Source organism: Anoplopoma fimbria, chromosome 14, assembly GCF_027596085.1.
Source record: "Anoplopoma fimbria isolate UVic2021 breed Golden Eagle Sablefish chromosome 14, Afim_UVic_2022, whole genome shotgun sequence".
NCBI lineage: Eukaryota > Metazoa > Chordata > Actinopteri > Perciformes > Anoplopomatidae > Anoplopoma > Anoplopoma fimbria.
Window position 1 is genome coordinate 14,720,522 of NC_072462.1, and position 24,226 is coordinate 14,744,747.

Sequence of the window (24,226 nt, forward strand, 5' to 3'; positions counted from 1 at the left end):
GTGGAGGAGGAGGAGGAGGAGGAGACTGCAAAGTAAAATAGAAGAGAGGTAAAAAACAACGAGGAAGAAGTGTATGCCTCCTTTTATTGGACAAAGCTGGTCTGTTTATCCTTTTCATCCGTCAATCTTCTCTCTCAAGACAGGATGTTACCTGTCAGAGATTATTTTGTTTGTTTGTTCCTACTCCCCATAATACTCCTGCTTCCTGTTTTCTTTATTCACTCTCTGAAAATGTATTTTATTTTGCAGTAAATGCACTTTATTTATTTATTCTCCACTTTATTTTTATTTCTCTCAACATTTGTGTTGTTATTTCAGTCTGTGGTTTTCTGATGCTGGTGACGGATAATATTCCCTTACGATTTATTTTCTACAGTTCATTTATTAATATTTTATTCCACTGACAGAGATTTAAACTGATCTAGCAAAGTTTATATGCATATATTCCTGAGTTAATGCAAAAGTTCCAACATCACATTAAACAACAACAAAATCTAATTCAACTGTAGTTAGAACAATAGACTGGAAATTGGAAGATGTATATGCACAGTTAAAAGACTACTAGCATAACTTATCTGAATCTCTGATCAAACTGTTGGTGCTCAAGTTGCATTGTGGGTAATTTAGGCACACGTTTTTGGCAAGTAAGAATCATTTGTGGAATAAAAGACAATATTTCTGGTTGTGTTGCTTTGATTTCATCCTTTTTTTTTTACTGTCCATCGTGAGTTCGACAATGTTATAAGTGACCATAGAACTGGTGAACCACTTGTTTAGCAGATTATCAGAAAAATGTTAGAATAGATCACAGAATAGTAAAATAATAAGGATAAGCGGAAGCTAATGGATGGTTAGATGGATGTATTTTGTCCAGTGTGTTTTTCAAATATGACAAGTAGAAATATGTTAGAGCCACTACCTTTTTATTCACTGCTTCCCACTGCATGAACAATGTGTTCATGAATGGAAGCTATGCAGGGATACCTTAGAGGTCTCTCAATGAAACACTATCCGTTTCTTGTATCCTCTCTTTAGAAATGTATGCCCATAGCAGAACTGTGGCAATTATTAAGCAATTACAGTTTCATATTGCTCGTTCTTTTGAGATTGAAGAGGAGAAAGGAGGAGGTAAAAGCTCAGTAGTTAAAAACAGTAAGTGTGCCAATATTGATGTTCCTTTTACTAAATGCTCGGTTGTCCAGGTGGGCATGTCTGGCCACTTGTCTGACCTCAAAAACGTCACGTTTTTTTAATACACTTCATTGAAATCAAAATGAAAAGAAAAGTGGATCAATTATTCAGCACGCGTTGATGATTTCTTGACATTTTTTATTCTTGAGAGAGCAAGTGCTTTGCTGAAGATGCAGTCCATTGACGACGGTGAACCCTGGGAACAAGAGTCTATTCTCTGCAAGACAATGACAGGCAGGAAGCTGTGATTGTGTGTGACACTTGATCAGCCTGCTACGGTAACCACAGCTACTCACACACAAACACACACACAGACACACTTGGTCAACTCTGAGTCAATTCCCAATGCTTGATTGGCAGGCCGCCAGAGATCCACACCTGCTTTAACTGCCTTTACTTTCTAGGCTGTTTGACCAGATGGGGACCTGAATTCATGATAATGTGTGTGTGATAATGTGTGTGTGTAATGCGCCATGCTTATGTCTGCATCTCCCGGCTGTATATGACGACCACCACCTGACTTACCCTTTGATACCAGAGCTCAAAAAATCATTTCCCAGCCACAATGAATACATTGAACAGCACATGGTAGCAATATGTTAGAATAGCCGGGATCATACACTTCAGTCATGCTAAATTGGAGGGCTTTCATTTAGAGGTCCTGGTCTGGGAACAGCCTTCAGCTCCCACTTAATTTCCCTGCTTCTTTTTTGGAGGTGATAACATGCCCGGGGGCTGACAAGGAAGGGAAATTGATATCTGTACGGATGTCTGTAAAACGCAGCACGCCAATCTGCTTGTCTCAAGTTCGAGGTCAATCATCTCTGTTCAAGCAGCTGCATGAGCATGTTGCATATATATATATATATATGTATCCATACAGGGAGACAGTTATTTAAGTGTTAAAAAACAGCACAAATGTTATCAAATTTTGGCTTGTGCATTTACTCATATTGCTTATGCTGTGTCATGTTTTAAAATAATTTTTTGGGCCAGAAGAGATCAGACAGATATAAATGTTTAATATCAGTGTGGATGCACCACTGTACATCATTTAGAAAATGATCCAAATGCATTCATCCTGAAAAAAAAGCTTTATCAGACACTCAGAAAACCCCCCCTGAAATAACTGTTTCTAACTCTGCTGGACTGCACAATCATTTAAGTCCTTACTGCTCAGACTTTGCTCATTGTGGTTTGGACACAATTTATGGAGCAGGAACTGTTTTGCATAAACAGTTTGGAAATTTGCAGCAATTTTACTTTCTTCTGTCTGGCTGCTGGCATTTTCCAGATGTGCAACAAGATGTTTCCACATGTGCTGAAGGAAAAAAAACAATATTCCTCTATGTGTTTTTTTGGGCCGGATGGGATTCTTTTTATTCTGACAAGACAGCTAACAATGATAGGACTATAAATATTTCCTTTTTAACAAGATTACCGCCAACATTGAGGCACACGAGGGAGCAAGTTGGCACAGTGCAGATGTCTCTGGTAGCTGAATAACAACTCAACATGGCTCTCTTTTTGGCATAGAGGCCTTGACCAAGGCTACAATAAAGAGCCCAGATAGCAACTTTGGCATGCAGACAGTAGTAGCCAGCGATCAATCCGCCAACTTTGTTATTTAAGGACGACCAGGTCTCTCACCTGAGCCACAACCGCCTCAATGCATGGGAAGTATAGAAAATGTAGAGGGCTTAATTATACCAGAATCAGAATCAAATCAATTGGACTGGTACATACAAAGATATGGGATTCCAGTTGCCAGTACATATTTTAAAACACCTGGTTACACAGCTGATGTGTTATGAACATCTGAAATAACATCTAAACACATATATATATATATATATATATATATATATATATATATATATATATATATATATATATATATATATACAGTACCAGTCAAAAGTTTGGACACACCTTTTCATTCAATGGTTTTTCTTTATTTTTTTTTTTTTTTTTTCAACATTGTTGATTAATATTGAAGACATCCAAACTATGAAGGAACACATATGTAATTATGTGGTAAACAAAAAAATGTTCAACAAACCAGAATATGTTTTATATTTTAGATTCTTCAAAGTAGTTGAATGAGGTGTGTCCAAACTTTTTACTTGTACTGTATATATTTTTTTAGATACTTTTATTTTGTCTTTGGTTAGGGTTAGGGTTAGGGTTTAATCCAGGGCTTTCTTTGAGTATGATTTTATTTTAAATGGTGGTATTACTAGTTTTATTTAAGTAATGAATCCAAATACTTCTCCAAACATTAAAATTAGATTTTTCTACTGCTAATATATCAATGTTGGATACCTTAAATGTCCTGAAACCTAAGTTAAAGGATATTTTGAAGGTTTTTGTGCAGCATCGACAACTTTCTTTAAAAATATATACAGTACCAGTCAAAAGTTTGTACACACCTTCTCATTCAATGTTTTTTCTTTATTTTTATTTTTTTCTACATTGTAGATTAATATTGAAGACATCCAAACTATGAAGGAACACATATGGAATTATGTGGTAAACAAACAAATGTTCAACAAACCAGAATATGTTTTATATTTTAGATTCTTCAAAGTAGTTGAATGAGAAGGTGTGTCCAAACTTTTGACTGCTACTGTATATATATATATATATATAAAACATATAACATATAACATCTAAACATATAACATTATAACATCCTAAAATAACAACCCTGCAATTGTATTATAAAGTTCATCTTTTTTTTAAACTGATTTACATATATATATATATATATGTGTGTGTGTGTGTGTGTGTGTGTGTGTGTGTGTGTGTGTGTGTGTGTGTGTGTGTGTGTGTGTGTGTGTGTGTGTGTGTGTGTGTGTGTGTGTGTGTGTGTAAATCAGTTTAAAAAAAAGATGAACTTTATAATAAATCAGTTTTTTTTTTTAAAAAGCTGGATATATAAAAGACATTCATGACATAACATGTTTAATATACGTTATGGTCTGTCTTTGCCTTCATGCAATGTGGTGCTCGATCAACTCGCGAGATCATCTGGCTCGCGGAGCTTTGGTTTGGCACGTGTGCTGATCTTTTTTTCCTTTTTTTTTAAAGTGTGGCTCTCAGCTGCCGAGGCGGATGATGATGATGGCGGAGCTGGTTCAGGGACAGGCCTCGGTGGCTCAGCCCGGAACGAAAGATGACTTCGCAGACACGATACGCCGGGTCCGACAGGTAACACGAGCTCTCCGGCGAACACAGGTGTAGTGCTTTCGGACCACGGACGACATGTTAACACGTGGAGAGCCGGGCAGGACGTGTGTCGGGGCACCCCGGACCCCCTACTACAAACACTCCTCATGTACCCAGTGAGCTAGCGAGCTAACACAAGTAGCCGAGCCAGATTAGAGTTTAGACGGGACCAAGACGCGTTAAATAACCGAGCAAACGCCGTCAAAGCGACCACACAAACCGTGCCCGACGCCAAACACGAAGGCCTCCTATTATGGTCGAAGTTTGTGCAACTTTATTGAGTTAACCCGACAAAACTGCAACCTGTTGTGAAGGAACAGAAGTTGCTGTTAGCTTAGCTTAGCTAACTTGCCCACAACACAAGTTTGATAGCCTTTTAGCACGATCTGTATTGAGTTTGGACATGAATCATTAACAGCCGAGCTGCCTGACACGCTGTCAAAAAGTTAGCGTGCTAGTCTTTTGCTCTTGAGTTAGCTTTGGTGTGTCTGTCTGTTGCTCCACTTTACAGAGACGCACTTAGAGCTTAAACAGGGATCACGTGCGATCCTACAGTCAGCCCCGCGTGCACACACAACGTGAAGCCTATCTTTTTTGTGTGTGTCTTAGCCCACATGTGAGTAAGCTAGCAGCTGATGTTGGCTAGCTAGCTAGTGTGTGTGTGTGTGTGTGCGTGTGTGTGTGTGCAGCGTTGGAGTAAGGCCATGTAGTGTAACGTCATCTGTACAAATAACCCCCCCTCCACTCCTGCTGAGCACACTTGTTTTTTTCCATTGCTGCCTGGAAAATATCAGAAAATAAAAATGTAACTTCAATATGTATCCCACTGATCCCTCACTGTTAAGTTTCAGGCTACCATTGGGTTCATGAAAAGTAGGAACTGTAGTAGAAGATAGCATATCACTTGTGTGAATTGGACTTTAGTCACACAGCTACCAGTTGAGTTCCCCCCTGTGTAGATTATAACCCAAACAGCCTACTGTGTCCCTGCATGTTTTTAATCCCATCATTCATACCATTGTAAAAAGATGTGTATAAATATGTTTGCATAACAGATACTGAGCTTAATGCTCATTATTGGTGAATTTGGAACACGTAGTCAACACACACGACATGTAAAGTACATGTCACTGTCCGCTTTTAAATCCCTCCATAAGCCCTCCTTCCTCCACTTTCTCACCATGTACACAAGATCTCCGATTAAAACAAAAAGCGGCCGCAGGAACGTTTCATGTCGGCCTCTTAGCAGTGGCAACAAGTAGGTTACAAGGGCTTTAGCTGTTAGTTATCTACTTTCACTCTTGCAACATTAATTGCAGAAGGCCATAGATACTGTTAATAATAAAAGATTATCATCCGAGTGAATTACATATTAACCCTTGTAAAGAAATTATTCATGTCCGCCATATTGAGTTTTTGCAGACGTTACATTGCGGATTATTGCATGCCTCCATGTACTTTATAGAAAAGGGAAGTCAGTGTTTTCATATGACACTGATGTAGCATAAATCTGAGCGATAGGAAGTGGAGGCCTTGTTTTAATGCTTCTTGACACTGATGTTTGTTAGCTGTTCCCACAGATGCAGTTATAGCTGTCGCCTGATTCTCTCTACTCAGTGAGCAGCCAGTGGGAGCAACTGACATTTAAAACTTTTAGCTGCATGAGTTGAAATGGTCTTGCAATGCATTTCATGTTAACTGCTGTTTTTATTGTTAAAGAATTATCAGAGTAAACAAAAGTAAAGGCCACAATTTTTAAAACTCAATAGCCTTAATCACCAGTTGTTGACCTCTTCAGTAATTCTCCCACGTTGTTATTTATTTATTTTTCCAAGTGCCAGTGTCACAACATCACTTAATGTACCCATTTGTATCCTGAACATAACAATTAACATTAGCCCACTGCAAACTAATGAAAACAGTTACACCAATTCTTGCAAAATATGAAGACCACATTGAGTGAAAACTGAGTTTCATGCATAGTGTAGATCTGTGACCAAACAGCTGTGCCACAGCACCCAATATACAAGGTGTTCTTGGACCCTAAATATAAACTATACATACCCCTGTTCCCATGTGACCACATGTCACATGATTTCACTTGTTATTTTTAGACTTAATGTATGAAACCTGACTGTAGTTTCTATTACTTTAAATATTCACAAAGCAATATTGCCTTCCAGGAGTTGAGTTGGTCTTGGAGGCCAGTCCAGTCCACAGTAGTGTATACCCAGAGGCCTCAGTGAATATCGAGTGGTTTCTACTGTAAGACAGACAGTTTGTTACGGACAGTTTACCACAAAATCCAATAGACTGCGTGACGCCTCTGTAGCAAATGTTTATGTGCACGCAAATGCATCTCTGATTATATGTCCTAAACTCAGGTAAATCTGGAGCAGACAAAGTCAATTTGTCATAGTAAGTCCAGGTTCTTTGATCCTCCAAGCTGGTAAGACTTAATTTATAGTTATACTCGGTGTAGTTTATTATAAAGATTTCTGAAAGGGTCTTAGTGACCCAAATCAACAATAATTCCTCACACCTAATTCCACATCTATATTAAACTGTTAAAAGATTACGCCAAAAAGCATGCATCCACTGAAAATTAATAAAAAATAATCAACACAATTACCAGTTATTGGCCAAAGCTGAATTATTTCTTTCTGCCTATATTGACATTTAAAATGATTGATCAAAGAGAGAGAATGTTTTTAAATTAATGCCACTCAGCCCCCCGCATGTGACTCGACCATAATTGTGGTAACTCAGATTTATCCACTGTGGAGATTGTTCTGAATAGGTGAGGATGGAGGGCTGACACAGAGAGAATAATTTGAGTTTTTAAATATAGCTGGTTTAATATGGACGAGGTGCATTCCATCAGTCGGTGATCTTTCCGACTGAGCATCCGTCCTTACGCATGCGTTTGAATCCTACGGTTCATTATAAACTCAGTGTATGCTGGTGGAATTTACTTGATATTTGCCTCTCACTGAACAAGCAATAGATAAGTGTGACTTGAATAATGTTGCTGCAGCTAGCTGATCAACAGTTAACACTTTGAATTGTAATTAATAAAACAAGATACACTCAAATTAATTTATCTTCTAAACTAAAACTCTGAACTCAACATGTCGAAACAAATACTGTCAAATCCAATAATAACCTACACTCGTACTGTTGTGAACACAGCTTATAAAACTTTTCCTCAGGTATCTGCTCCGCTGTAGTGAAATAACTGAAACTAATTAAACTTGGAGTATAAGCATTTTCTTGAGCATTGACTTCCAGCTCAAATGCTTTGCATGCTGCTCGACATACATGTGGCTACAGAATGTCAGGGAAAACAGCAGCCCCACACCTGCTTCCCTTTCTTCCTCCTTATTTCCATCGCTCCCCTCTCACTTCAACTGGTGGGCTCTGAAGTAGATAATCATCCCTGGAGGTGATGGAAGACTCTAATTGCTGTCACTATATTTTCATATTGTGAAAGAAATTCCAGTCAGGCACGGATGCCAATTTGGTGTAATTTTCTGAAATGCTATACTTTTGTATGGAAGGAGAGGTGGCAGATTAACGGGTAGTGGAAAATGCTGTTGGTGCTCTCGTGCAGCATAAGTGAAGATTTAAATGTCCATCACTGTAGAACACAAGTATCTACTTTAGTTTGGCAAGTGGAGGATTTTAAAAATAGAAATAGGTTGGTTTTAAGATACTCTGTGAAGCAAATAACTGCACTCTACTTGAAGTTGTTTGCGGGGGTCATTAAAAGAGAAACGTGTAGTGAAATGTGTCTGCGTTCACCAGAAATGTACAGGTGATCATTCCCTTGATTTTGAGCCGCAAAAGTAAACGATAACTAATTGTTGTTTATTTGAACTGTGTTTCTACGTGACATAACTAGGGGTTGGAGATGAGCCGAGACTTTTTTTGGTACGGAGAGTAAAACTGGTCAAGTACCCACAGCTGATATTGATTTAAATGACACTTTTGCCTATTTTTATTTACCATAGGCAAAGGTCTTGTACAGCTGCTCCTGTCTAAACTAAATATCAGCCGTGGTCCCGTTGCAGGTCAAGCTGCAGGATATGAAACTTTTGATAGTAAGTTAGCTGGCTAAGCTAACTGCAACTTCTGTTGCTTGACAACAGCTTGAAAAGATTACAGTACAACAGTTTAAAATACAACAAAGAAAATCATAAAATTAAATCACCTTTTTGATGCCACTTTGAACAAAGCTCCATCCATCCATTTTTCAGATTTAAAAAAATCAATTAGGCAATTAAAGTAGTTTTACGATCACTGGAGGTAAATATGGGATTTGACCATCTTTTCCATCTAGGGGCAAATCCAATTTGTGGAGGAACTGACTTGTGTTGTGATGGTATGTTATTTGTCAGTGAAAGCATGAAAACAATTTGGTCAGTGAGACCTGGCATATGAACCATGTTTCAAGGAAAACACGAGCCTCGGTAGTCTAGACTGCTTCAAGCTGCTGTTACAATGTACAAAGTGCTGTTTTTCAGCTGTTGTCATAAAGATAACAATCTGCAACAGATGAATTTGTCAAAGCCCAACTTCATAATATCATAACATATCCACTTTTCACCTTTATTCCATGTCTTTCACTGTTCTGTGTCTCCAGATGGCAGCCAAGATGGGAGGAGACCAGATGCCCAACATGAACAGTTCCCCTCCGGTCATAGACCCCTCCCTCTATGGCTTCGGAGGTCAAAAACGTTCACTAGACAATGGAGGTAAGAAGCCTTCAGTACAAATGCAAACATATCAGGGTTGCTTGGCTGCAGAATGTTTAACTTTTGAACAAGGCTCATCTCATAATTTATTAGCCTTGTCATACATTCTCACACGGCAGATTTTGTACAGAATAAAGTCAGTGATAATAGTGAAAAGCAAACAAAGGAACTAAACTGTGATAATGGAATAACAACAACAGCAACAACAATAATAATTAGAAATATTTGGCTTGTGACAGCATTTCTTCAGTCAGGTGATGCTGTTATACAACCTTAGGATTTAGTGCGAAGAAAACATACCTGCAACCGTAAGCTTTGCCTATAAACTAAACCTAATTAATACATTTTTGAGATTTATACAAGCAAGTGCAAAGTATACCAACAAGTAGCATCCCCCACATAACAAAACTGTTATGATCAGGTTTGACTTGGAGGTATTTTTTTTTTGTTTACATTCAGTGTGTCCTTGAGGCCTAAAATAATAAATATTTCCAAAGCACTTTATTTTCTCCCTTTAAATTTGCATTGTTTACGTTCATTTTAATTATCAGAAACCCTGTCAGAGTATGCTAGGTAGAAACACAGCTGACAAACTCGCAGCTAAACTAATTGATGCGGTGGAGAATTATTGAGAAAATGGCTGCAGGTGCCCATGATAATGCACGCTGTGGTATCTGGTGCGGTTGTATCGGAGTGTTTTTTTTTAAAGTACATTAGCACCGTAACTGACCAATGACAGATACTGGGATCGTTGCATCCCTGGCTTACATATTACATTAGGGAGGGATCATAAACCACAACAAATGCATTCAAAGAAAAGGAACTATGCAGTCGGAACACTGCAGTCTGAATTGAGAGCCATGGTTTTGTGTTTTCATGTTTCTATGAAGTATTGAGTATCTTGACACTGCACTGTTGTGAAAAAACGTGTCCTTCTATCTTGCTGTCCCTCGAGCACATATCAAACAAAGATTTCATCCATATCATGTCCATGAAGCAGAAACACTAGCTATTTATCCCGTCCTCCTCTTATCTTGTCACAGTTGTTTGTATGATAATTCAGCCCTGAAAGCATGGATAGATAAATTGAATGCTATTCAGGTTTAGGTTCGTTTGACACACTGTGTGCAACAATATGTCCTCAGTTTCTCTCTTTGAAGGTTGTCCTACAATATAGTAGTATATTACATATCTACATGTGTAGGATTGTCCTTGCCATATAGGGAAATAACAGGAATGGTATGTTTGTAGCACTGCAGTTAGCTCTCAGTATTTAGTCATCAAATGTACAAGTATACAAATATACTCAAGGCATTCCCATTTTATCTTGGAGTCCTGTCCTTGTATAAACGCGGTACACCTCCTGTTTTATATTCATAGCTGTTCCATTCTCAAGCGTTAACCCCGGTGCATTTTCAGAGGAAGTGAAATCAGTGCAAACAACCATAAAATTGATTTGAAGTTGCTAGATATCAACTCAGGTGTTCACGTTCATGGCAGCACATCCTCCACTGACCCTGCAGGACCCTTGCTTGGTGCTACCTGTCAAAATGCAATTCAGGACCAGCAGCCACTGACCCGGCTGCTGCCTCTCTTTTCTGATTGAAACACTCACTCAAACACTCACAGGCCTGATTACCATGCTGGTGAAAGCCCCCCGCTGTGGGTCAGACACAAACAGGAAGGATTGGCAGGACTATATCCATCTGCTCCCATCCCCTCTGTGACTCGTTGTTTTTCCTTTTGCTGCTTCTAAAAAATGTTTTACCATGATCTCAGATTATTTCTCATATTAATTTATTTGCTTTCCTCTCACCCTCTCTCAGTAGGGAACCACCTCGGAGCAATGGTACATCAAAGGTGAGCCGAGCCTCCTCACATCTGTGTTTTCTGTTCATTTTGATGCACTTAGTTGTATTCCTAGTATTTTCTCTGTGCCTCAGTTGACCCTCTGAACCCAAAGCAGCTTCAGGGCATATTTTGCTCCCGTCACATTTTACTCACTGCGGCCTCTTTTTCTCACCTGCAGATACACTACCGCTCTAAAGTAACTGGTCACCTGTTATATTGATGTTTTTTCTTTCCTTTCATAGTGACTATTTTAACAGCAATACAAACCGATAATTCAGACACAGAATGTATTGTTTACATTTGAAATAGTTTTCCCCCCCAAAAAAGAGGAATAGATGATTAAAACTTTTGTTTAGTCAATTTCCCCACAGTGTTACATGGCGGGGGAGAATACTGGTGTAACCATTTTAACACCCATATACCCGTAGAAATCAAATTTGTTTTCGAGGCCAGAAAAGTAGAAGTGACCCTTGATCATTATTGAACCTGCATTTGGGCTCTAAAGATTTTGGGTTGCTGTTTTTTCTTTGGGCCCTCTGGAGTCTACTTAGTGGTTACATTGAATAGGTTTAAACTGGGATTTGTGTGTCCTGAATAATTTCATTTTAGATTCTGTGATCCAGTGACTGGGGATTTCTTATTTTTGTATTCAATCCTTTTTTTTAGCAAAACAAGCCTTTCAAACCTGCCAGTGGGTTGTGTGGTTCAGAGTGTTAAGTCGTTTTGAAATCAGTTTTTTATTTATTTTATTTTTTATCATAGCAGACTTATTTTTGCAATCAACAATTGTTTACTTGCAGACTGTTTGTTTGATCAAAAACCTATGTTGTAGTTTAAAAGAGAAGAAATGAATTTTACTAGGAGATAAAAAAGCAACAAATCTTTTTGAGAAGCTAGGACCAGAAACCGTTTGTAAACAAAATTTAACAAAACAATAATTCAACTAATTTCTACAGCTGAAATAATTAGTCGATCAGTTGATCAACAGACAATGAATAAGCAATTCTGTTCTGTTAATGATTTAAATCTCTTTTTTTTTTTTTTTTTTCAAACAACAATGACTAAATTTACTGGTTCCAGCATCTCAAATGTGAATATTTTCTGTTTTTTGTACGTCTCCTATGACGGTAAACTAAATATCTTTGGGTTTTAGATCAAAGAAGCAATCAGAGTAAATTATTGATCATGTCCTAATCTCTCCCAGGGCTCTTGCTACGGAAGACTACAAAGTGCCTGATAAGATGGTGGGATTCAGTAAGTAGCTCTTCAGTTCATTATAGTCAGTATTAGTGTTTGACATGTAATCATCAGTATTGACATTCTACTCAGTTTTTGGGTCACTGCTTAAGGCCCCTGTCTAAATTCAAAAAGGCTCATAAACTGTCCTTTTCTCTCCCCCACTTCTGTAGTCATTGGAAAAGGAGGAGAACAGATCTCAAGAATTCAACTGGAATCAGGTTGTAAGATCCAGATTGCTTCAGGTAAATTCTGCCTAAACACATTATTAAAGCCCCTTGAATTTGCTTTAAGTGTGAATTTTCAAGATTAACTTGCACCAATTGGACCCTTTTTAGACAAAACAGTTAAAATAATCTCTCTTTTGATACCAACAGCCATAGTGATCTCAGTTACATTAAGTGTGTCTGAGTGTGAATATATTGAATATATTTAAGTATATTCATACTTGTGTTTCTATATGTGCAGTATCTTAAATTGTTGTGCTCATGTTGTTACAGACAGTGGAGGCATGTTGGACAGACCCTGCACACTGACTGGAAGCCCAGAGAACATTGAGTAAGTCTCAACTCTGACAGATTTACTGAAAGTGTGCCCTATTGTTGTGACACAGAGGGCATGAACTCAAATCTCTTTTCACATCTCCACTTAATTAGTCACTGAATCACCTGAACACCTCTTTCACATTTGACAAAGAAAAATGTGAGTAGAGTTTTTTTGTGTCGAGTCTGTAACTCTGGTGATAAATGTATCTCTTGCTCCGCCCCCACAGTCAGGCCAAGAGGCTGTTGAGTGAGATTGTGGAGCAGTGTCGGTATGGGCCAGGCTTTCACAGCGACATGGACGGCAGTTCGATCCAACAGATCCTCATCCCCGCTAACAAAGTTGGCCTTGTCATCGGCAAAGGAGGAGAGACCATCAAACAACTGCAGGTCTGGTAGTAGACCACACTAAATGAAACACAGTTGCCGTAAAATTGTGCTTTTGACAACTGTACTTTTTGTGTACAGTTTTTGCTGTTAAGCATTTGACTCACTGATGTTGTTGACATGTAAACTGCACTAAACACAGCTCTACTACAAAACAATGTATAAGGTAGCCAAATAAATGTGCAGAAATTCTTCCATGATGTTTTATTTAAGATTTAAAGTTGCAGTACACCTTTTAGCCATATGGAGGAGCCTAGATGTTTTTATTTGTTTGATAGTCGTAGCCTATTAATGTAATATGAAAGACTAGCGTACATTTTGGTTGTTTTACTGAGACGGAAAGAACTACAGCTATCAACTCCACTTAAGTGTATGCACTTGGTCTCATTTATAAAGTATTTTGCATTTGTTTTAACATAACACATTTATCAAAAGTATATCTCTTTGTAATGTCTGGTTTACCTATTCAAGATAATATATTGTGATGCAGAAATGGTAGTAGAAATGGTCTGGAACGTTTATTTCCCCATAACTTCCCTCTTGATTTATAGATGAAGTCTGTTGTGAAGTGTGTCGCAATGGTTTACAATTTTATAAAAAAGTGTGTCCCCAGAAATAGAGCCTGGGAAACACTGAATTATACCACATTCTTGGCAAGGTGAATGTTTTGTAAACGTCTCTATTACGAGACAAGAGATAACAGATTTATGATCCACGACTGAGGTGGACAAATGCAGTGTAGTACAATTAAAGGGTCAGATTTTGATCGCTGTATTTTAACAGATACCAGTCCTTTTTAAATCGTTCCTTGATTTGGCTGTGATGCGGCTTGGTACGTCCTTCATAGATCTTCAGCTTCTTGTCTAGATGGCCAAGATTACATCAAAATATAAAAAACCTGTTCTTTGAGATTTGGCAGAATTTCCTCCTTTCAGTGTGAATAGTCTTTTGGACCCCGGGTAACTCTGCAGTGTGTTTTTCTGCTCCTGTCTGATTGTACCCCTGCAGGAGAGAACAGGAGTGCAGATGATAATGATTCAGGATGACCCCATGCCCACTGGAGCAGACAAGCCCCTGAGAATCACTGGGGATCCCCACAAAGTGCAGGTCAGTCTCAGAGGAGCTCAGTGTGTGATGCTAGCTTGCCAGTTTACACTCAATTTTACACATTTTATACCTTCAGTGATCCAGTCATTTGAAAGCCTCTTTGTTTTTATTGAGAATTGCAGCTGGACATTTCTTATGATTCACATTCTTTTGTTAAAACAAAAGTTTTAATGAAGATTTTTCTCTTTCAATCTTATTTATAGCAAGCTCGTGAACTTGTGGTAAAGCTCATCCGAGACAAGGACCAAGGAGACTTCAGGGTTGGCAGGGCAGACTTTGGATCCAAAATGGGGGGAAGCAGTCTGGATGTAAGAGCTTTTTGTTTTCTTTAAAAAAAATGCTGGACAGCTAAGATAATGTGATTGTATTTGTTCGCATAAGATCATTTGTAATCTTTTCTGAATTCTTCTCTCTGTCCTCTTCAGGTGGTTGTGCCCAGGTTTGCTGTCGGCATCATCATTGGCAGGAACGGAGAAATGATCAAGAAGATTCAGAACGATGCGGGGGTCAGGATCCAGTTCAAACAAGGTAAGAAGAGAAAACGAGACCTGATGTTTGGAATCAAGTAGAAATGTGTAATCCCTAAAGCTGGTCCTCATATTAATGTTGAAACGCAACATGTATATAAATCCTAAAGACATGTATAAAAAAAATCTGCATTTTTCCCTTCTTAATCACTACTCACTTGAGCTGTGAAATCCAAACCTAAAGTTAAAATATCCCAGGCTTTTACATAATGAATTGTATTTAAAGCACTCAAAAGTAAATATGTATGCAGTCTTAGAGCAGTTAAAGATCTTTTGTGTCCCTTGTATTTGCCGTCCAGATGATGGAGTCAGTCCTGACCGAATTGCTCAGGTGATGGGCCAGCCAGACCACTGCCACCATGCGGTCCACCTCATCAATGAACTGGTTCAAACTGCTCAGGTTTGTTTCTGTTTTTTCTCTCTGTTTACATCCCTCCGGTAAATACGATTTTTATTGGATTAATAGAGCAGCAAAACACATTATTTAATAGTATGATAATTAAATATTCACTATTTTGCAACCTAACATAGTGGAAATTAGTTTTCTTACAGAAGAGTGCCATGGGTAAATATCCATTAAATGAGAATCTCTAAATTGGAGGCAATTCAGAGAGCCTTAACCTTAGTCTTTCAAACTGCTTGTTTGTGTCAAAAATATGTTGCTGCTTCCCTTCCTGTAGGAGCGAGATGGATTTGGAGGTGTAATTGGACGTCGGGGGCGAAGTGACTGTAACATGGGAAGCTCTGGAGGACTGCAGGAGGTGACATATGCAGTACCTGCTGATAAGTGTGGACTAGTGATTGGCAAAGGTAAGGAAAATGTTATCAAGTTTCATAAGTAGATTTAGACACGTGTTATTTCTTTAAGGTTGTGCTTTGTATGTATATAGACTTTTTTTGTGAGAGACTTTAGTCTTAGGCATGCCTGGTTTAATTGTTCTATTTCTGTATGAGGGAAACAATAGTCCGTCAATATGAGCAGTCTCTAAGAGTATATCCAAAACGCCAGATTGCCTTTTCCCTTTTAATAACTGAATGCCGTTTGGTGTTCTGCCTCTGCGTGAAACTGATGAGAAGAGGGGGGGGTGTGAGTGACCGACCTCCTATTCTCTCTCCAGGGCTCATGTATACAGCACAAGTGGCATTCATTGGCTTCACTAAGGGCTTAATGACGGGGATAATGCGTGTAATGTGACATTAATTGTTAAAGGTGCATAATAACAGCCCTCAATCATGTGGAAGGCTGCCTGGCATCTAATGAGGGTCTTTCAGCCCAATAGAGTGCAGCGAGGGAATGAATAGGAGGAATTAGCTTATTGGCTATTCATGCCCACTCTATTGCCAGCTATTTAAAAGTCATTGACCATTGCATTGGAAAGAGCTTGTGAGTGAGTGTGTGTGCATGCATGTCTCCTTCGTGTGTGTGTGTGTGTGTGTGTGTGTGTGTGTGTGTGTGCGTGCAGTTGTGGGCGGGTTCGGAGTGGGCCTCTTTACCTAAGATAAAAACATGGCAATAGAAATGTCAAGTGGCTTTTGTGCATGTAGTGGGGCGAGGGAAACAAATAAACCTGGGCGTTGCGTCCCCCTCTCTGTGCATTAGCATATGAAGTGGGCCAATATGGTGGAGATGGCGGTGGGTCTGGGTGCTGTCAGCCGTCCCTTAAAGGGTGCGGTGATTAATATCTTTACGATGCCATATGCAGCCCATTGCCCCTCTGTTCTGACCCCCTACACACAGACACACACAGCCTGATGAATCAAGCCACCCACCAACCTGCTAAGACTTTATTACAGGCGTGAATTCAGTGCAAGAACCGTAACAAGCATCCTACGACTTTACTCGTGGATTTTGACCTAAAAATTCTAACTACGAATAAAAACTCGAAGGTCCACTGGGTAGGTTTTCCAGGGCATTCAGTCGCTTCTCATAGTAGATGGAGTTTGCTCGTTTTGAAAGTTGAAATTTGCTTGTTTGAAAGCTCTGGAAAAAAGCTAGTAAGTGGACCTTTATCTATTAAGATTGCTTGTGTCAAACGCTACTGCGTATAATGAGAATAATTACATCTCACACTTTACCATAATGATTAAAAAAGAAATAAACTTAAATCCAACCATAAATTAGCTTAACTTGATTTTTTTTTTTATCTACTCTTGAATGTTTGGCTGATCCATAAATACGTATTTTTTGTTGTCTTTAAGTAAAATTGTGTTGTGCTGCTGTTTTACAAATTAAATTTGTCAAATTATTATAAATGGTAATTGAAAAGTAACAGATGAAGTATAAACTTAGATTTTATGTGACACAGACACTCGAGGAGGAAACATGTTAATCACAAGGTTGGTGGTTTAATCTCGGCTCCTGTTGAAGTGTCTTTGGGCAAAAGACGGCACCCCGATTAGGGGTTTCAGCCCTATGATAGACTGGGGATCTGTCCATGGGGTATCCTACCTTCTTGCAAAATGACAGCTGGGATCGGCTCCAGCCCACACCGACCCTCCTTAAAGGATAAGCGGATAGATGGATGGATTGCTGGTTAATGTTCAATGAATTGATTAACTGATCATGTCAGCTGTAGAACAGTATATAAGACAGAGCAAACTTATAAGAGCACTTAATTAACACAAACAAACAAACTAGACTTTTCCTTTTCTTTAAGTTAATCCAATGGAGAGTTTTCCTCCATTAAAAACAATCTGCAACCTAATTCATCTTTTAAGGGCAAATCTATTTATTTCCTAATTAAGGGTACTAAACTTCTTTCCTGATATATATTGATATAAAAATACTCTTCTCAAAATAATATTGATTTCAACAATACTGCCCGTGTCTAGTTTGATTATAAAACTGCTGTTGCATTAGACACTTCCTCGATACACATTCTGTTAATGTTATGTTCCCTTGAGGCCTGAGAGTTTCACCCCACCAGCAGCTAACCAGTCCATTGGGCTTGCCTTGAATGCAGTCACCAGTTGCACTTTTGTATCCCCTCCTTTTCTCCAGCTCACTAAACCAGTCTCATTAATAAGGCCCGTATTATCTGCCCTCACTACAGCCCAGTCCATGAAATGAATAGTCAGGGTCTTCATTGCACTCTGCTGTCTGACTAGAAGAGCTCATAATGGCTTCATTAAGGCAGAAGTTTCATTTGGTTGACAATGGGTTAATGGCCCATGTGCAGTCTGTTGGCAGCAAGGAATAGGCTTCGGGAGGAGGAGAGGTTTTTGATGAGCGTTTTCATTGGGAGGTCAGCCAGGGTCATCCGAGTGTCAGCCACAAGTGAACAAATGTGTAATTGATGTTGGGACAGCCCCGGTGTCCCCCCGGGAAGCACCCTCAGCCTTTTTCGTTCAGATGGGTATTGTGGAGGGGGGTGGCGTCTATATGCCCCCCGTTCACTCCCTCCTCTCATCACAGAGGACAACACCGAGTCAAGAATGAAAAGGGTAAAAAGAGACAAACGATATCCCAGAAGGAGGATACGCTTCAATTTTGGCCCTTTTCTCCTGCCAGCTATGTTTCATTTCTCCCTGCTGGTGTAATTGCTCTCCCCACACGTCGGGAAGCTGGCATCTGATGCAGCGGAGGGGGGGAGGGAGGTGTGCAGGAGATGTCTCCTTTTGTTTCCTGATTTGCATGGATGTTGCCACAGAATGGTAGATAAGTGGTGAGACACAAGCCAGAGTCTTCATAAGGTAGCACTATCGCAACACTTTCCAGTGGAGGAAAAGTCTGCCTTAATGCTGCGTTTGCATCATTGAATGGATGGTAAGATGGGGAAGATTCAAACGTTAATGATGTACAAGCTTTCACATCTTTTTTACAGCTCAAGACAATTGCATGATTACATACTTGGATAAGTTATGGATAGTCTTGTCTACATACAAATAATGGTATTTTGTGAGGAATGAAGAGCGCTTGAGAGAGAAAATCCTGCTTCCTTCCTTTCTTCTGCGTGATGTTGGCATTATCGTATTTTATTGTTGGTTTTGGAAAGTTAAAAAAAAAAAAACATCTGAAAAGTGTAGAAAGAGAAGAGTTTCAGATGCTGTTTGCTGTCTGACAAGCAGTTAATCTTATATTTTAACATCTGTGCTAGGAAAGTCTTGTGTGAAAAACACAAAAAACAGTGATCGTATGTACGATAAATTTGATAATCGTCTGGTTGATTAACTAAATAGTTGCCATGTAATTTATAATTGTTGAGGCCATTTTTACCATTTTCTTTTTTTCAAATGTGAGGATTTTTTGTTTTCCTTTTGTCTTTTGTGATAGGTAACCACATTTCTTTACGCTTTGGACTGTTAGTCAAACTTGACAAGAAATGTGAAAACATCACTTTGGGCTCTTTTCTGTGGCAGACTAACCAATAACAAAAACTGTTAGTTGCAGCCCTGGTTAAATATGATATATTACTTTCTGTTTCCCCCAGGTGGAGAAACCATCAAGAACATCAAAGAGCAGTCTCGTGCCCACGTGGAGCTACAGAGGAACCCGCCGCCCAACACCGACCCCAACGTGCGCATCTTCTCCATCCGAGGCACCCCTCAGCAGTTGGAAAAGGCCCGCCAGCTGATCGATGAGAGAATTGGGGTAGGTGGTCTGGCTCTGGCCCAAAACGCTATTGTCTGGCCTGATATTCATGAGCGCACATGTCAATGCGGAGAGCTGCCGGGCTGCTGTGGTCCTGGTGGCCGGCAGGATGTCACCAGAGGTTAAACATAAAGAATCCATCAAATGGACTTAATGGAGTGCATCAGCGCCCGGCCCTGCCCTCTGACCTTGCCTGTTGGCTCCCTTTTAAACACAAGTGTGGTCCCTCACTCGCCTCCTCTTCCCTTTCTATGCTCTAGGGCCCAGGAATGGGGGGGAACAGCAGCTTCGGTATGAATCCCTACAACCAAGGACCAACCACTCCTCCTCAACAGTAAGCTTCAATTTCTCTTCAAACCGTCTCACATTTTGGTATTATTGACATGTTTTACAGGTCAAACGTGAACTGAAAGTAAAAAAAAATTTAAAAAAATGATTGTCAAGTTTGTTATTCACATTGAATTGTCTGTTTATTTTTACATAAGTGGGGCTCAGACGTTCATGACTGGAGGTTGGGGAACAACTTTTCAAATATGGCAGCCTCAAGGCCAACAGGAGCACAGTAAGTAAAATGCACCAAGAACTATTGTAGCTGCTAAAGCAACCTGACTAGATATGAATAGAAAAACACAACAAATCAAGAAATCTGAACCTTTCCCAGCTTGATCATTCTGCTGAATGAGGGAACCAAAAAATGTATAAATATAAATTATTTTAATGCCTTTTTAAAATGTGGCTCTGAAAGCGAAGCCAGGCTAGTTTTGTCTCAGAGTTTAATGTTGCTGCAGTATATTCAAAGTCTTCAGCAGGCTCGGATAAGAGGGTTATGCTCCCTGTGGCTAACCACCTCTTTCCGGTTCAGAAAGATTTTAAATTTGCTATCGATGGAAATCATTAAAAAATGGATGAGAGCAGAAGGTGAAAATGGAAAAAGCAAAGCCCACTCTCAGTAACTCTGGTGGTGTTATCTGTGTCTGGTTTCAGGTCACAATGGATCCCAGACGAGCCAGATGGACTGGGAGCAGTATTATAAAAAGCTAGGCAAGAGAAAAGGATATTTTGTTCTAACGCCCCTCTTTATTCTACAATCTTGTTCCACAGAAGTTTAAATTTAAGTTTCCCTTTTCTTATACAAGAGTTATTTGTTCACACAAGCCTAAAGAAACCATGTATTTACTCACCATGTTGGAAAGATGAGCATAAATCCTGCTTGTAACTTAAGTGTAAAACCCTGGTCACTAAAACTGAAAAGTCAGAAGGGAAAGGATGTTTTATATAAACTTGAATTATAAAAAAACAAACAAAATGTAACTCTTAATCTGTTGGGGTTTCAGGTCAGCAAAACCAAGCCCAGAGCACTGCTCCTGAATACAACAAAGCTTGGGGTGAGTACTTGTGGAAGTATTTTATTATGAGCACAAACAGATTTAAGTTTGAGCTTAAACCTGCAGATGTGACTTCATTTTCTTGATTCTTGCTCTTCTGTTTCTTTCCTTATTGTTTTTTTTGTTGTTGTTTTTTTCCTTCAGGCCAGACAGCTGGCCCTGGATCTCAGCAGACCTCTAATCCTGACTACAACGCCTGGGTTGACTTCTACAGACAGCCGGTGGCCTACTTCAACCAGGGCACACAGCAAACACAAGCCCCGGGCCTTCAGGTAAGAACCGACTGCCACAACTGTGATGTCACAGCTTTGTTTACAGTAAAGATTTATCAGGATGATGCTGGTATTTCTTTCCTATTGCCAACAAATCACATAAAGAAAACAAACCAATAATGTCAATCTGTTGGTCAATACATTCCGACTTTTATACTCTGACTTTGGCTCTCAGTTCCAAACCCTTTGGTTCCTACTGATGATTTAAACCATTTTAAAAACAATATATTAAATAAATTAATCTTTAAAAAGATGGCAGTTCCTTCTCAAAGAGCTTTGAACTGTAATTATTAGCAAATTTGACTTTTAAACAAGAGTAGAGCTGAACTGCTTGGTGGATCAAAAGAAAATGAACCTGCAACTACTTTAATAATCACTTAACCTCTGAAAAAAACATCAATGGAGTGTATGACACAGTTCTTACTGGTTGGAGTGGTTATCAGTAAGAAAATATAAAATATCACCAGATTTGTTTTTTAATCTCCAAACAAATATATTATTACAAATATTGTGAGAAATGCTGATCAAACTGGTTTTCTTCTCCAGGATCATTAAGAGAAGACGCCCAGGTGAAAGACTTGAATCACTGAGGATGAAAACAACCCTTTTTTAACCGAGGGGTTATAGATTTGCAACGCCTTGAAGACTTTTTTTCTTAGTGAGAAACACTAGCTGTAGAATGACTTATATGATAAAGTAATATTTCTAAAAATCAGGAACAGTTATTTGTTACTAAATGCTTGTGTACACTGTTATTTTGGATAGACAGTATCTGGGATCCCTTTTTGGACTTGAGAGAGCTGTTTCGTTTTTTCTATATTTTCCTGTCTTTGACTCAGATTGTACCGCCAAAACGAACCCATGAGTTGTAACATTTCAAAAGGCAATATGATCTATTTTTTCTAGTTATGTTGAAATGAAACCATGATTATGTGCTTAGCAGTCTTGAATACCATTTGTCATAAGATGTTTAAAAGAGCGTGTTAAAATGTTTTCCTTTTACATAATTCAGTGAAATGAAACTGTGATGTTTTGTTACAGGAAATGTATTTTTGTTACATGGTTTAAAAACAAGGATTAATGTCAACCAGTGGCAGTAGTTCTGATTTAATTCCTGTTGTGCATTGTATGCTGTTTTTCATTGTCATTTTATTGTACTCTGGTTTAAAAAAGGTGCAATATCTAATTTCACTTTTGAAACAAAGATGGATTTTCTAATATTTTGACAGACTTTTAACTTGTAGTTTTAAGATGTTTTTTTTTTTTTTTTTTTTTTTTTCAAATGGAAATGTCATGGATAATTTATTACAATTATCTGTTATGATAGGATTTAGGGGGATGTTGCAAATAGCTTTTTTGCCTTTGCTCTCTTGTAAAACTATGTATATATGCTCATATATTTGACTGTTAATTTAAAATATATATGTTTCATATATATATACTTATATAAAAAAATATTTTTTTCCTGTGATCAGTGTTGCAGGAAAATTGTCCCTCTTTTTCTGTTCTGTTTTCATACTGAAAATGTTCAAAGATTGTGAATGTGTGATTTGAAATTTGATGTTGCATCTTGTTATGAAGAAAAATAAGAAGTGATAGATTTTTGTGTATGTTCTGTACCTGAGCTATTCAAGACTGCTAAGCCTCTGTACTTCTACCTGTGTAATAATTAATATAGTATTTTTATGTTTTAAGTATTATGATCAAAAACTGTCTTATTTGGTACCTCCCAGTTCACCAACGCCCCACTGAGCCCTCGCTGTGGACTCAGTGGGGCGTTGGACTCAGTCCAATGCTAATAACTTTTTAATTAATTTTTTATTTCTTTGTGTGATCTAATATAAATGATGCATCATTATGGAAAAATGATTCTGGTATTAACGTCATTTCTTAATGAAAAGGGATATAATTTCAAAATGTCTAATTATGGTGTTTTTTTCCTTTATGTGTACAGTTAACCATGTATTAAAAAAACATCCAGACTACCTTTACTGTGTACGGTTAAGCTGATTTTCTGTTTCATTACATTATCAACATTTGTATGTTGTATTCTGATACTTAGTGTTGAATATTATGACAAACCTTCAGATGATGCATAGAGGCCTACTGTATGTATTCATGTTTTATAAGCAGAAACTTTTTTTTTTATAGTGCATTTCCAGTTCTCGCATTGAAATAAATGTTCCGCAAGCCTCTCTTGTGGTTGTTTGAAACTAAAGTTATAAGTTCTTAATGTTAAGTGCACACTTTACTTTCAGTCTAATAAAGTTTTAACATTCGGTGCACATTAAGATTAATTTTATCACCAAAGAGCTGCCAGAAAAAACGCAAATGCATATCATTTCGGCACCTAGAGATATTCTCCTCTAAATCTAACGCGTCCTTTAATATTTCAAATAACTGGCATGTAATTGTACCTGGTTTGTTTACAATCGGTAGAGATGTTCTTAATTTGCTGCTTTATTTTGGGTGGTGAGTTTTAATCTAAATCTATCAGCCATTTACCATATATCGACAAAGAAAAGTGGTAAAATGTTGTAGTTTTTATGTAAAGCAAAAGAAACTTGTGTTATTGTCTTCAGGAAATTGTAAGTTGGTGAACATGTAGGATTGTTTCTCATTCTTTACATCTGACTTTATTGGGGCTTTTGCTCTATCAGCACAACCATTCATAATGAATGTCTGGTATCGGCATCCATATCTGGAACGCTTTCGTTACATTTTACAAAATCAGAATACAGAGCAGATTTCCTAAACTTCCATCTCTCACTGCTCCCTAAACCATCCATGTAACATTTCCATCCTTTCCCTCCTTGCATATGTTAAATGTCCATTTCCAGCAGCACCACATCATCCCTCAGCTCTCCTGTCCAGTCCCTCTCCTCCCCCTCCAGACCCCCCTCCAGCTTTGTCACTGCACATCTTTGCACTCAGCAGGGAGACTCCTTCCACAGTGGACCCTGTGCGGCCCCATACCGTCCACTACATTGATGCAGTGCAGCTGTTTCCAAATCCAGCCCTTGATTTTGATCCTCTTCCTTCTTCTTAAGGCGGCGTCTCTGTGGACACTTCTGACCTGGTGGTCCATTGTGGCCGTCTAATGATTTAGTTGTTCCAGGATCATTTTGCAGACTGAGGTTGAGAGGCAC

General features: G+C 38.7%; 1 protein-coding gene across 3 annotated transcripts; it reads left to right on the forward strand.

The window, feature by feature from the left end:
* The first annotated feature begins 4,258 nt into the window (after positions 1 to 4,258).
* fubp3 (far upstream element (FUSE) binding protein 3) lies at positions 4,259 to 23,062 on the forward strand. Of its 3 annotated transcripts, none has more exons than XM_054612061.1 (19): positions 4,259 to 4,404; positions 9,068 to 9,179; positions 11,009 to 11,039; positions 12,235 to 12,284; positions 12,440 to 12,511; positions 12,767 to 12,824; positions 13,039 to 13,198; positions 14,204 to 14,302; positions 14,506 to 14,610; positions 14,728 to 14,830; positions 15,129 to 15,229; positions 15,510 to 15,639; positions 19,260 to 19,420; positions 19,681 to 19,754; positions 19,906 to 19,982; positions 20,405 to 20,461; positions 20,755 to 20,805; positions 20,950 to 21,077; positions 21,624 to 23,062. In XM_054612061.1, exons 1-19 carry the CDS (start codon positions 4,309 to 4,311, stop codon positions 21,630 to 21,632), a joined length of 1,674 nt encoding a protein of 557 aa, XP_054468036.1. In that variant the 5' UTR covers positions 4,259 to 4,308; the 3' UTR covers positions 21,633 to 23,062. The 3 variants fall into 3 exon arrangements, with proteins under 3 accessions (XP_054468036.1, XP_054468037.1, XP_054468035.1); XM_054612060.1 differs by having other exon boundaries at positions 4,260 to 4,404; positions 11,006 to 11,039; XM_054612062.1 differs by lacking the exon at positions 20,405 to 20,461 and having other exon boundaries at positions 11,006 to 11,039.
* Positions 23,063 to 24,226: the final 1,164 nt, after the last annotated feature.